Here is a 15,479-nt window from a genome sequence, read left to right on the forward strand (position 1 = left end):
AAAATTATAAAGCCTCTTACTCTGATCCCATTTTTATCATAGGTCAAATCCCGCTTGGTGATTTGGTGGTCTCTAAAGCTCTTAGGAGGGCCAACTCAAGTCTCTACTGGTGCTCTGCCTCCAGGCAAGGAGAGCAAGCTCATAGATACCTCTGGTAAACGTGTTGTAGCCCAAGCCACCAACCACTGGCGTATAGCAAACACTTGGACTGTTAACCAGATATGACCGTGCCTACTGGAGCGAGATGGAGTAACTCCAGTACCTCCCAGAGGACCATAAGAGGCCAGGAAATAGAGATACAACTCGTCTCCAGTAATTCAGTCAGGTGCGCTTTAGATTCCCCTGACACAGCTGCCAGAGTGATCGGCATTAGTGTGCTTTTACGCCGGCATGCATGGTTTCATATATCCAGTTTAAAACTAGAGGTGCAGTAGACCATACTGAATGCTACTTTTGACAAAGAGCTCCTCCATGGCCCACATGTGGATCAGGCACTCAAAATGAAGAAAGACGCAGATAAAGCCATTGTCCTTGGGTGGCTTACAAACCCCTACCACAAGAGGGTCCTTTCTCCCTCCATCATACGCACCGGGCTTCAAAACCAAATCCACAAATGCCTTATTGTCCTGTCTTAGAGGTCAAGGCCAGCAGTCTTCCCCTCCTTTCCCTCCCCCCCCACCCCCCACAACCTAGAGGTTTCTACAGAGGCACATATAGGGGAAATAACACAAAAGGTAAGGGCACAAAACTTCACCACGTGGCTTCTCCACTGCCAGTGACTCTCTTCTCGTTCCCCCGACTACTCAACACCTATCGGGACATTTACAAAAATTCCTACCTGTCTGGCAAAATATATCAGATCAGTGGGTGTTGGATATTTTCCAACATGGTTATTTTCTGGGGCTCATTTCCACACTTTCAAACATCCCCAGTCGCGCTCACAAACTTCCCAGAACATTTGTCTGCTCAAACAGGAAGTTCAGGCTCTACTAAAGGGGGAATAGAACCAGTTTCCCCAAAATATCAAGGAAAAGCAGTATACCCCTTGTACTTTCTGAACCCCAAGAAAGACTGGTCAATCATGCCAATTTTAGATCCACAGTAGCTAAATCATTACATGCTGTCATTTTCACATGGTCACATTTCAGGATTTGATCCTGCTCCTTCAGCAAGGCAATTTCCTTTCAGTGCCAGAGTTGAAGACCCCTATTTTCACATCCCGATATACCCAGCACATCGCAAATACCTCATATTTGTAATAGCTCTAATTTGGGGTGAATACTGCACAACAGGAGTTTATAAAATGTATAGCAGTGGTAGCAGCACACGTACGCAGACAAAACATACGTCTTCCCATATCTAGATGATTGGCTCATTCAAGCCAGCACTCTCACACTTAGTCTTCATCACAATCAGGCTACCATAGATTTGCTCCATCATCTAGGCTTCACTATCAGTTTCCAAAAATCTCATGTTCAGCCTCTTCAAATACAGCTCTATCTCTGATCTGTTCTAAACACGCAGCTTGGATTAGCTTAACCCAATACAGCACGAATACAGAACTTTCAGACACATATGTTTTCATCTCAATCAACAAGTTAGTCAGGTGTGTCATGAGACCACTAGACGTAATGATCTTCTGCATCAGCATAGTGCCAAATGTCCATCTGCCCATATGTTCATTGCAGAAGTATCTAGCACGCCAAAGGTCTCAGTCACAGGGTCACCTGGGGGATCTAGTGTTGGTAGACAGCCATACCCATCACTCTTTATAACGTGGAACAAAGACTACCTGTTAATGGAGCGGCCTTTCTTCAACTCTATTCCTCAGACCATACTGACAAGACATATATCAAACAGTGTGTGGGGCTCACCTTCAGTATCTCAGTCCAAGGTCAGAGGGTTTCCAACCCCGCAGACTACACCATCTATCTAGAAATTCTCACCATTCGGCTAGCACTAAAACAGTTCAAATCACACCTGATCAATAAAGTTGTCCAGATCTACACAGACCATGTAGTATGTGCAGAAACAGTGTGGGGGCACATTCTCTGCAGCAGTCTCTTGCCTATCACATACGATTTGGCTGGCAATTTGTCACAACATTCATTTACTAGCTGAACATCTTCTGGGGTCTCACAACAATATTGCTGACCTCCTCAGCAGGATACAGCAATAAGTCCACGAGTGGGAACTCAACCTACAAGTCCTCAGCCCTTACTTTCAGAAGTGCGGGTTTCCAGACATAGACCTATTCCCAACAAACGAAAACACAAATTGCCCAAACTTCGCCTCCAGGTTTCTTCACACTCAATCCAAAGGCAGTGCTCTATAAATGGACTGGTCAGGGATATTTGCCTACGCTTTTCCACCTCCACCTCAACCTCTTCTCCCGTTTGTGGTTCGGAAGCTCCGGCAAGCATCCCTCACATCAATACCAGTAGCTCCCACACATGCCCAGCAACCGTGATCCACCACCCTCCTAGAACTATCAGTAGTTTTCTCACGAGAAGCTTCTCCTCAACCCGGATGTTCTCACTCGGAACCATGGTCCAATCCGGCACCCACATCCCAAGGAATTAAATCTTGCAATATTGCTCCTGAAGTCATAGAATTTGTATACCTCAATCTGCCTAAAAACAAATGTATGGATATTCTTAGAGAGGCACGAAACCCTACTACTAGCGCATGCTGTGCAGAAAAGTGGGAACAATTTGTCTGCTGTTGCCTCTCAACTATTAGACCATTTCAAGTTCAATACAGGTCCTTCCATCCTACCTTCTGGAATTGCAGAAGGTGAATTTGGCATACAGTTCTATTAAACTGCACGTAGCTGTTTATCTTCATAACAGACAGCATCTGTCACTTTTCAAATTCCAGTGATCAAAGCCTACATGGAAGGACTTAAGAGTGATTCCACCAAGGACTCCCCCAGTGCCTTCTTGGAATCTTAATTTTTTATTTAAAAGAATCATGGGTTCACCTTTTTGAACCTCAACATGCCCTTTTCAGTTCATATAATTGGTGGTGGCATTCTTGGTTGCTATCACTTTACTTAAGCGTGTTGGTGAACTCCAAGCTGCAACAAGAACCTTTTTTCCAAAAACATAAGAATAAAGTGGTTCTCTGCACCAACCCTAAATTCCTATTAATGGTAGTATCTCAGTTCCACCTTAACCAATTTGTTGAATTGACCGTCTTTTTCTCACAACCATACTCCGTTGCTGAAAGAGCTGTTCACACTCTGGATGTTAAGAGAGCGCTTATGTTCTACATTGATACAACTAAAATCATTAGGAAAAACAAACAACTTTTTGTTGCTTTTTCACCGCCACACAAAGGCAACCCTATAGCTGCCCTTTTTAAGAAATATTACCATGTCTGCCATATGTAAGGCAGCTACATAGTTCACACCACACACCTCCACAGTACATTGTGTCGGATGTACTAGCAGGCCAACAAGCTAATGTAGGGTAGGCAGTGCTATGTACACTTTTCCAGACCACCGCAATACCCACAGGTTGCCACTGCTTTTGGGTGACACTTCTATCCAGTCTATGCAGAATGTGTATCTACAGCCACACATGTAATGAACATCTGTCTTTACACTTACACTACACTCCAATCTCACCTGCCAGCAGGAAAACAATCTGACAATGGAGTAGATGCCCATGTGCTTTACCAACAAGAAGAGGACTCACTAAACCTCGTGATTCGAAAGGTTTGTCGACGAAAAACAACTTGCAACCTTCCGGACCCAACAGTAGATGGTAGAAGTATGCAGAGCATGTGAATCTATAGCCTCACATTCCACAAACTGATGCTTACTGGGTAAGTAACATTTTCTATATTAAGTACCTACTGGCGGCCATAGTTGGGACCTAGGTTCCATTGCACAAACATTCTTTGTTTTGCCAATAACTTTGGCGCCATTTGATTAATCTTCACATAATTTGGAAAATTGGCACGACACTCACTTTGGCTGCTGTCTTGAAAGTTTCTGAACTAAGACCAGGAGCGCATTGCACTCTACACTGACGATATTCTGGTGATCCACGGACCTGTTGAATTGAGATCTTACAACTGTACGGTGAGACATCTGGTCTTCGAATGAATGAGTCTAATACCTTACTAGTGCCCATTGCTGGAGACAGTGTGTTCCTGGAGCTCCAAGATACCGGTGCGCCTCCTCTCCTTTAAATCTCTAGGTGCTTGTCTCCTTCCTACCAGATTTAGCATGACTCCTTAATTTAACCCCCTTGGTCGACCAGATGGCTGGGACTTAAAAGGGATTGCTGTCACTTAACCCCCTCAGGAGATTTGCTCTGTTAAAAGTGATGGTCCAGCCCTAGTTTCTATACATCTTCTCAAATTTCCCCCCATTCCTCAACGTTGGTTCCAGACCCTTATTTCAGAGGTAAACTTGTTTATCTGAGCAGGTAGCCGCGCTTGTGTGGCCTTTAACTGCCAACGATCTCCCTACAATGGCAGGATGGTTATAGTGGACCTCTATTACTTGGCTGCATTGTTGGTGGCTCTTAATGATTGGTTCAGTGGAGAGTGGGACAACCCGACCTCTGAGGCAGAATTGACTTTGCAGGGCCTGTTCGGATTGCTGGCCTTCTTTATGGGAGCTCTATCCCACTGACTACTCCCGGGTGACATTACTGTGTTGGAAGGCGGCATTCAGCAATATATAGGCTGGGGACCGCCAACTTACTGAGCTTAGCCCCTTGTGACAGGGGACATGGTCATCACTGAGCTGATCTGGAGGACTTTACCTGCTGGGATAGAATAAACTGATGGGGAGGCTGGGTGGGGCTCACAGCAGATCTGCCGGTCCCTGGTCATCCACGCCCCAGACCACCTCCCTAGGATTAGGTGAATCACCTTGAAGATGAGGAATGACGGGAGGCCTGTATGTCCCCCAGGAAACTGGTGATATCTAAGCTCCTCTTTATGAGCCAGCTCCGCTACCTTCACACTACATACCTGACGCCCCAGCGCCTTCACCGGATATGCGTGGCTTTCCATCCCAGCTGTGCTCTAGTTTTGTTTCCCGTGGTAGACTTCTTACAAATGGTGTGGTCCTGCCCTAGACTGGCCCCCTTTTGGGAGGAGGTGGGGAGAGAGCTTTCGGCAGTGGTGGTCCGGCAACCCCACCTTGCCCCAAGGATTGTACTGCTTGGGTTGTTAGAGGATGTTTAGGGGAGGGGGACAGGCAGAGGATGGAACGCATCTTTATCGTGGTGACAACACTGGCTGCCAAAAGACACATCGCTCATCACTGGCAGTCTGAGCTCCACCCCTCTACACTCATACTCACATACACTGGGCCTACTATGGACTGGACAGTGGACTCAATTGAATGCTGTAACATAATATTGTTAATATGCTAATTGGTGGAAGGTGCTCATTTCTGTATTATGGTAATTGTGATAAAATCAATAAAACATGTTTTATCAAAATAGATCAGACTCCCTCAGCCGTTCTTTGCATCACAAGTAACATGTATAGATGAAACCAGATTAATGGCCCTCAAACTATTAATTTGTGAAATCTTTGTTTTCAGATGAAAAATTAAATTCCACTCCCCATTCAGAAATCTGCTACCGTATGAACCTTACACAATTAGAATATCCGTATTCTTTGAACCATGTAATGTAATCATAGATGCTTCTAAACTTAACCGTTAATGCATCCACCATTATTAGTTATTAACATTTAGATTACTTCTTGAGCATTGTGTGACCATGATTTTGACCTGGATTTCGAGGAACAACTTTAGACATCCTGAATGTGTGGGGGTTCCCTTTGTAAATTATCCTCGTTTTAGCAGGACCAACAAGCTATCCATATCTTATGTCCATCAACTTTAGCGTAGATTGTAGGGTCTTCATTTTATTTTATGAATGGTTTTCCTAACGACATTTTCTGTAAAGAAAATCCTTTGACCTTCTCACTTTAAAGTATTTGTTAGAGCCAAGAAGAAAGTTATTTCTGAGTGTAAAGTATTGATTTCGATATAATGGCTCTTGGTTGGGAGTTAGCTTTATCTGTGTCAGTAGGCATCCTGTGAGCTCATTTAATTTCAAAGAGTTTGGAGAAGTCCAGACCGGACACTCTTGGTAACCTAGACTCTAATAATTCAACACATTTATTGGCACCCTTTTCTGCATTTTCAGGTAATCCAAAATTTCTAATATTCTTTCTTCTATTACTGTTTGAGATCTATAATTTATTTTTGAAGCCTTTATATCTTTTTGTATAACCTCATTTTTAAAGCTGTCAATCTTGATATGCTATGTTGCTTAACCTAGCTCCAGCCTCATCAGTCCTTAGGGACATTTTACTATTATTGTTTCATAGCGCCACAATATCATGTAGGAGACCAGTATTGGTCTTCGTGGATTGGATCAGACTAATTGTAGAGATAGTTGTGTAAGAAATTGATTATTTCTGGCAGGTGACTGGCCAGCTCAAGGAATAAGCACAGCTCTTGTTAAGGTGAATCCTCAAAGTTAATAAATTAACTTGGCTCAATCCCCTTGTAGCTGTGGCTCAGAGCAGACTGGCACAACTTTTGGTAATGTTTAATTATTAACGCAGTACAAAAATGTGAATAAAGCCAAAGAACCAAACAACAATTCTGAATACCTGTGTTAGAAATATAGATTAAAAGGTATTCGACAAAATGACAAAAATCATCTGCTCACAATTCAGTTTGATCAGAAGATTAATGAAGCAAATGTTTATCACACAATCATCACATTAAACCCTGTAATTCTCTCTAAATTAGCCAATCTACACGGATAAATAAATATTAACAGTCATTAACATTTTGTAGAAAATAACTTGAATGCTGTTCTCTTATTACTTACTTTTCCTCCCTCAGTTCAGATCTTGCCCGATGGCATCAAACCAAATAGTTTTGTATGCAAGCTTTATGAGCAGTGTGCCTTCTCAGATGAGTGTGCCTTATCTGTCTGACACTGCACCACTGACCTGTTGATCACAATTCCTCTGTGGTTTGCACACGTGTATCCTTACGTAGTATTTCCCTGCCAAAAGGTGAAAGCCTTTATAAGTGTTCACAGAAAGGATCATGAAATCACAAAGCTATCTTCCTCTGGAACCAGGCTATGCCCCCAGCTTGGGCTCACTTTTTAGGTCACAAAGGTTGTCCTTAGTAAACTGGGATAAGCAGTTTCGAATGTGGGTTGACTTCTGCAGTGTTTTTCATAAACACACTCCCTATAACTTGCCGTGTCTGTTTTCAGACTGTCATTGACAGCCACAGAGACTGAAAACCAGTAAACCATTTGTATCCTGCATCTGTGAGCATATTGTGTTGTGCATAATTAGCAGTTGCAGCATTTGGTTACCCTAATAGAATATGCCATTTTCATTTTGGTGAACACCTTTATGTTGCTTCTTTCTTCTAGGTATTGTTGATTACATGATTGAGCAGTCAGGCCCGCCTTCTAAACAGATACAAGCCACCAAGCAAGTGCAAGAGTTTCTTAAGGATGGCGATGATGTCATAATTATTGGTGTATTTGATGGAGAGAATGATAAAGCATACCAACAGTATCAGGATGCTGGTGAGTAATACAGCTAATTGTCAGATGTTAATAATAAAAGTTAAGTTTTCAATACATTTATTGCAACAATCGTAGTCTTGCATAGAAAGAATGACCTGCGATAATTAGGCAGATGAAACGAAGCAAAGTAACCAGCATTACGAACATGCTAAAAAGAATGAATGAACGAACAAACAAACCATGGTAAATGATTTCTAGATGTTCCTACATAACCCTAAGTATATACTGAGAGCATAGCAGGTACACTCTGCCTTTAACAAATTCAAAAGGTTAGCCATAGTCCCCATACCTGTGGAATAGCATCAGGAGTCAACCTGTTGTGTGGATGGCAATCCCTTCAGGAAGCTGGTAGGTTAGCGCCAGTAGAGCTGCATGTTGAACACAGCATTTGTCACAGAACGATCACGGCCAGAGTGCCCCTCTGTCCCTTCCAGGTTAGTGCATAATTTATATAATCAAAGCGACACTGCATTAGAGGCACAGCTCTGATGCAATGATATGTCTAGGTATCTCCGAATGGGCATTATGTGTAATTCCTGAAATGATGCTTTAACACATAATTGTGCAGTACACCCCATCCAACCCATTCCAGTCCGCCCCACACAAATCCAACCCACTTCAATTCATACCACTCACCCCTCTCCAACCCACCCTTCTCCAATCCTCTCAACCCACCCCAATCTAATCTGCCCCACTCCAGTTCACCCTACTCCAATCCAAAACAATCTGCACCACACCAAAACAGTCTGTCCCACTCCAATCCAAAACAATCTGTCCCACTCCCATCTACCTCATTCCAATCCAAAACAATCTGCCCCACTGCAGTCTGCTGCACTCCACTCAAACAACCTGCCCAGTCCATTTCAGTGTGCCCCACTCCAATCTGCCCCACTTTAAACTAATCAAGCCTACCCGACTCCATTCCCAAACAACCCACTACAATCCAAAACAATCTGCCTCACTCCAATTCACCCCTCTCCAATACAATCCACCTCATCCTGAACCAATCCATCCCACCCTAATCCACACCTGTCTGATCCACCCAACTCCAGTCCAACCCCCTCCAGTCTACCCACACCACCCCAGTCCATCCCACTCCAATCCACTTTAATCCACACCAATCCATTCTACATTAAACCACACTACGCCAGTCCAAACCACCTTAATCTACCCACCCCAGTCCTCCCCAATCTAATCCCCACCCCTATTGAATCCACCCGCTCAATGCAGTCCACCCACCTAAATCCGATCCACCCCAATCCAGTCCAATCCCCCACCGCACTCAATTCACCCCAAGCCAGTCCAATCCACCTCAACACAATCCACCCCACTCCAGTCCACCCAATTATAATCCACACCACCACACTCCAGTCCACCTCAGTTCAGTCCACCCACTCATATCCATCCTCCCCACCCCATTCTGCACAACCTCAATGCAATCCAGCCCTTCCTCCATTCCACCTCAAATCAATTAATCCACCCCACTCCAATCCATCCTACTCCAGTCTAATCCCCCCACCCACATCAGTCCAATCCACCCCAGTTCTTTCAGTTTTATCACTCCAAAACACCCACCCCAATCCAATCAATCCACCTCACTCCAATAACAATCCACCCCAGTCAATCCCATACCATCCAGCCCACTCTACCCAAATCCAATCCATCTTACTCTACATCCGTCCACCCCACTACCTCAGTCTGCTCCACCCTATTCCACCCCACACCACTCTACAACACTGCCACTGAACTCCAATTCCCTATTCTCTGACACTCTACCCCCCTTGTTCCACCCCCCCACTCCTCTCTGACATGCAACGCCACTAACTTTTAGCCATGCTGAACAGCATCCACACTGGTCTACAACATTGCAAAAATCACATTGCCTAGGCCAGTATCTCTTGTATAGACGGGACCTATACCTGGGGATCGGCTTAGAAGATCAATGCTTCAGGTTTCAGCTCCAGACTTTATTTCAGCTTCGGCATCAAACCTCTGCTTGGCATGGAGGTGGGGGATGTCGGCAGTTGGCACCTAGCGAGCACCAGAGGGTGTTCTGATGCCTAAGTTCTCAATGCTTAAGGCTCCGATGGAGGTTTCAGCACCGGGAACAGGGGAACTGTGCCGACTATAGCCGGAAGGGAGTGGTGGACAGAGGGCCTATGACTGCATTCCGAGGAGCCCTAGGAGGGCTGCGGTCGAAAGGAACTAAAGTGATATAACCGACATTAGAAATGCAGATTGAAAAATAATTTGGATGAAAGTATGGGCTATGCGAACTAAAAGCGAACCATGACTGAGTCAACAACTAAGTGAAGGCACACAAGTCCAAACCTGATGGTGTACAGAAATGGAGTTGATACCATTCCAAAGCTGAAATAGTCTGGGGCTGAATCCCGGAGCGGTGATCTTCAAAGCCTATCCCCAGGTCTGGTTCCGAAACTTCTGAGCCAATTTTGCACAGACTTTAGGAACAGCTGGACGTAAGGAAAAACAGATTTGTATCCAGCCACACACTGGGCGCATCCTTGCAAAGGCCTCCACTTCTATGCCTACACCACCACCACCACCTAGGAGGCTGACTTTTCAAGAGACTTTGAACATGCCAGTTCTTCCAAGCAGAGGCAAAATTGGACATGGATACCAGCCCTTTGCCCCTTCCACCTGCCCCACAACCTCCACCACAACCAGCTTCACCTTCTCTACCACAAGAGGGACACAATCCATTAGAAATATCACCACAGGGGTCTCCTCCGTCAGACACTGCTGGGTGTGGTGGGAACTGGGACTCTTATGTCACGTCACCACAGTATGACCCCTGGGAAACGTATGATGCTGATTCCCCCTGCAGATACAGATACAGATCCAAATCTCTACCCCTTCTTCTGATGATACCACCTCTTACCAAAAGGTTTTTAGCTAAAACTGCTGCATGCCACAATGTGGAACTCCATAAAGAGCCTCTAGAGGAAGACTTCCTCCTTGACACACTTTTCAGCACCCATAAGGGCTACACAGTGTCTCCATATGTTAAAAGGCATGTTACGATATACAGCAGATACATTCAAAGATCCTATTAGGGCTATTGGCATAACACCCATGCTTGAGGGCCACTGGCCACCAGATTTCCTTGTCACCACTGTTGCCCGCAAACGTGCCAGCTTGCAGGCAAGTGGAGACACCCTGCCGCCTGACAAGGTGTAGTGAATCCTAGATTGTTTTAATGGGATAGCAGGAGTTAGCTTAGCCTCTGGCTTGTAGACTCGTGCCCCCATCACCTAGTGACTTTTAACCTACTTAGCTTGCTCTGTCTTAGCCCATTTAATTATTTATTTCTTCTAAGATGGCTGCCTTGTTTATAGTTAGGCCACTTGTTATGAGTTACATTATCATGGTCACCGCGCCAAGGCGTCAAGATCAAGCACCAAAGACCAACATTAGGTGTTCACACTTAGGGATTTTCCCTCTCTATACTTTCGAGGGATTGTTGATATTAATTGCCGTCCCAAGCATGCCTGTTATCTATTGTTTAGGAATACACTTACGCCAGGGGACTTTGTAGATCTGTATGAATACATCACACTTTAGACAGATAATCGGAGGGATTCCGACCAGAGGGCATCGCCACCATCGCTGATACCGATGCTGCAGTCGTCTTGACGCTGACCCAGTCTTCGTGTCCCTACGGAGTCTGAGATAGAGACCTCATTCCAAGGTAACAAGGGTTCGGGGGCTCCTATCATGGACACAGCTTTGGCAGATTAGGTTTAGCAGACCCAGCTCTCCTTTAGGTAGGAGGTTAGGCCTATTCACATTAGGGTAATAGGGCATTTCCATCTTATATATCTTTTCCATGTATTGCAAAATGGTGGTGGTCTTCATAGCAATGACTCTCTTCTTAACAATACTGTTACTAGCTATATTCATTATCCTAATCATTGCAGTCCATGCAAATTATCGCAAATTGCAGTTATGTTAAATAAAAAGCTATTATAACTTTACTGCATCTGTGTCATTGCCTGTGTTTGTATGAGACATAATATATCTGTGAGAAAAGGGTAATCTCCGTTTAACCACAACATTCCCTGAGATAGCCTATTTTGAGTCCATGCGTAAACGACTGCCATAAATCACCTTTTACTATAGTGTTTCTGGTGAGGTGCTGCTAGTGAGCCGGTAAGGTTGGGACAACAGTTGTGACTTGTTGTAGGAAAGACTCAGTCGCCTACAAACAAAAGTACTGTCATCCTTAAACCAGCAGTCTTGCTCAGAGCAAGAGTCCAAACTACGACAAAGGAGAGTAAGAGAATTGATGATGCAGGGGAAAGAGTTAAGGCTCAAGATGCCAAACATTGGCAGTGTCAACTCTCAGGGCCTTCTGGCATGCTACGGCTGCGCCCACTAGGATGAGATGGAGGATCTCCTCCAGTATCTCCCAGATGAGCACATACAGCAAGGTCAAGAACTGGTTGCAGAGGGGAAATTAATCTCGTAACACCTGTATACGGTGAACACTAAGTGCTGCTTACACTGCAGCTAGGGCGATTAACACCAGCATATTACTTAGACATCATACTTGGCTTAGACACTAACCTCAAACAATGGGGTCCCTTCAGACACCCGCTCCTAATGGCACCGTTTGGCAACCCGGTTATCATGGGAGCTCAAAACCCACCTTCTCAGGTGCCTCCACTTTTTATCAGACAGCAAGCCCAAAGCACATACCCAAAAGGCTACTATTGTGGCTCTCAGAGGCAACAATAGTAACATGGAACAACACCCTCCACTAAAAGGACTTCCCTCACCTGCCCCCTCGATCACATAACTCCTGTCGGGGGGGGGGGGGGGGGGGTAACTACAGAATTTTCTACCCACATGGTAAAAAAAACACATCAGACCAGTGGGTGTTGGCAGTTATCGAACATGGCTTTTGTCTTGAGCTCACTACCACACCTCCCAACATTCCACCTCGCACTCACAGGCTATCACTGGAACATAACACTACTCCAGCAGGTAGTTCAAGCTCTTCTTACCAAAGGAGCTTTAGAACCCTTTCCTCTTCAACACCAAGGCTGAGGAGTATACTCTTTATGCTTCCTAATCCCCAAAAAGGTGATTCTCTATGACCAGTCCTAGATCTCAGGCCATTAAACACGTACATCCTATCAGAGCACTTACACGTGGTCACCTTGAAAGATGGGATTCCACTTCAACAGGGCAATTTTATGGCTACACTCGACCTAAAGGACTCCTACTTTCATATTCCCATACATCCAGCTCATCAGATACCTCTGGTTTATGGTGACCAGCAAACATTATCAGTTCAGATCCTTCCTTTCAAGGGGACTACTGCACCTCAAGTATTCACCAAGTGTCTCCTGGTGGTAACAGCCCATCTACGCAGTCCACGTTTCCATATCTGGACGACTGGCTTATCAAAGCCAGCACGCACCAAAAGTGTGAGCAACACACTAAGATTACAATAGATTTGCTATACTGTTTGGGATTCACCATCAGTGTTCCCAAGTTTCACCTACATCTTCTGCAGGTTCACCCGTATCTAGGGGCCATCCTAAGCACACAAATAGGATTAGACTATCCCAACTCTGAAATAGTCCAGAATTTTCAGACCCTGTTACCTCAATTTGAGGGAAATAACTCTCAGTGAGAACAGTCATGCACTTTTTAGGGATGATGGCCTTGTGCATTGCCGTTGTACTCCTTGCCCGATTACACAAGCACCCATTACAGGAGTGGCTGGCTCGACAGTGGTCTCAGTCACAGGGTCAGTTAGAGGATCTAGTTTGGGTAGCCTTTTCTCAACCCTGTCCCTTAACTCACTGTCATAACGGATGCATCATTCACGGGATGGGGTGCACATTTGAAGAATCTCACAATGAAGAGTATATGGAACTGCAAACACTGGGATCACCATATCACCTACCTAGAGCTTCAAGCTGTTCACCTAGCCTTGAAAGCATTCCTACCTCACCTCATTCACGAGGTTGTCCTAGTCTGTATGGACATCATGGGTGGTGGGGGGAACCTCCACAATTATCCCATCTGTTACAGACCATTCACCTGTTTGTAGAATATCTCCCAGGCAAGGAAAACAACTTTGCCAGCTGCCTCAGTAAGATGCAGCAAGTCCTCTTCCTATACTTCCACAGATGTGGATTTCCTCAAATAAACCTTTTCGCAACTGCAGAAAATGCAAAGTGCCCAAACTTCGCCTCCAGGTTTCCACGCCCACTATCCAAGGAAAATGCACTATAAATGAGTTGGTCAGAGATTTGTCTGCACTTTTCCTACTCTCTGGCTCCTTCAATTTCTGGTTCAGAAACTCAGGCAAACCTCTCACAATTATACTAATAGCTTCCACCTGGGATGGCCAAGCCTGGTTCACAACACTACTATATCTCTATGTAGTTCCACATGAGAAGCTCCCCAATAGGCTGGACCTTCTCACTCTAAAGCCTAAAAAAATTAGGCACCCGGACCCAAAAGCTCTCAACTTGGCCATTTGGCGCCTGAAGTCAGGAAATTTGGTTACCTTAACTTGCCACTTGACTGTATGACTGTTCTTAAAGAAGCCTGTAGACCAATCGCTGGAGCTTTCTATGCAGCAAAATATTTGACTGTTATTGTCATTCAAAACAGATTGACCCTCTGCTACTTGCTTCATATACAAAATTAATACAGATTTAGCATTCGCAACATGTCTCTTTAGTCACAATACCCGCCATTAAAGCCTTCATGGAAGGGCTCAAAAGTTAATCCACCACAGGGTCTACCTGCACCTTCATGGTATCTGTTTGTTGCATGCCTTATGGGCCCTCCATGTGAAATACTGGATACAAGCCCCTTGAGTTCCTTTCTTGAAAGTGTCATTTGTAGTCGCTATTGCCTCACTCTGACGTGTTGGTGAGCTCCAGGCTTTAATCTTGGAAGAACCTTTCATCCAGTTGCACAGAGACATGGTGGTCCTACACACAAACCCTATATTTCTCCCTAACGTTGTCTCCCATTTTCCTCTCAATCAGTTGTTTCCATTTTTTTTTTTTTTTTTTTTTCCCCCCACAACCAGATTCATTTGCAGAGAGGGCTCTCCATACATTAGATGTTAAAAGCACCCTTATGTTCTACATTGATGGAATTTAAATCTTCAGAAAAACTAAGCAGCTCTTTGTTGTTTTTTCACCTCTATGTAAAGGGAGCCATATATCTAAATCCGGCATAGCCATATGGGTAGTTAAGTGCATTGAAACATGTTATGCTAAAGCAAAAATAACTTTACCTACATGCCCTAGAGCGCACTCTACTAAGAAGAGAGGAACACCCACAGCTTTCCTAGTAAATATTCCAATAGCTGACATATGTAAGGCAGCTATGTGGTCCACACCACACACCTTCATGAAACATTGTGTGGGTGTTTTAGCACGTCATCAAGCCAGTGTAGGTCAGGCAGTGCTTCATACACTTTTTCAAACAGCTGCAACACCCACAGGTTAGTCACCGCTTCTGAAGTGGACTTCTTTACAGTCTGGGCAAAGCATGTGTATCTATAGCCGCACATACCTAGAACGGAATGTTGCTTACCCTGTAAGCATCTGTTCATGGCATGTAGTGCTGTAGATTCACATACGCCAACCTTCCTCCCCAGACACCTGTGGCTGTTGCAGTTTCTTACATTATATTTACATGAATATATCATTGCTCAAACTTACACACTCCATTTTCACCCTTTTGTGGGAAAACAATTTAACAATGGAGTTGATGCCCATGCACCCTCACAGAGAGGAGTTACTCGACCTTAACTCGAAAGACCCCTTTGAAAAAAAACTACTTGCGCACATCTGGACCCCACACTAGAAGGCA

The 15,479-nt window shown here is 44.6% G+C and overlaps 1 protein-coding gene across 2 annotated transcripts in view; it reads left to right on the forward strand.

Annotated features, from left to right (window-relative positions):
• PDIA4 (protein disulfide isomerase family A member 4) overlaps nucleotides 1-15,479 on the forward strand; it is a 112,304-nt gene that overhangs the window by 73,656 nt on the left and 23,169 nt on the right. For both annotated transcript variants that reach the window (XM_069216236.1, XM_069216244.1), the window contains exon 6: nucleotides 7,446-7,604. In XM_069216236.1, coding sequence (XP_069072337.1) covers nucleotides 7,446-7,604 — 159 coding nt within the window. The remainder of the gene's footprint in view (nucleotides 1-7,445; nucleotides 7,605-15,479) is intronic.

Source organism: Pleurodeles waltl, chromosome 2_1, assembly GCF_031143425.1.
Source record: "Pleurodeles waltl isolate 20211129_DDA chromosome 2_1, aPleWal1.hap1.20221129, whole genome shotgun sequence".
Lineage (NCBI taxonomy): Eukaryota > Metazoa > Chordata > Amphibia > Caudata > Salamandridae > Pleurodeles > Pleurodeles waltl.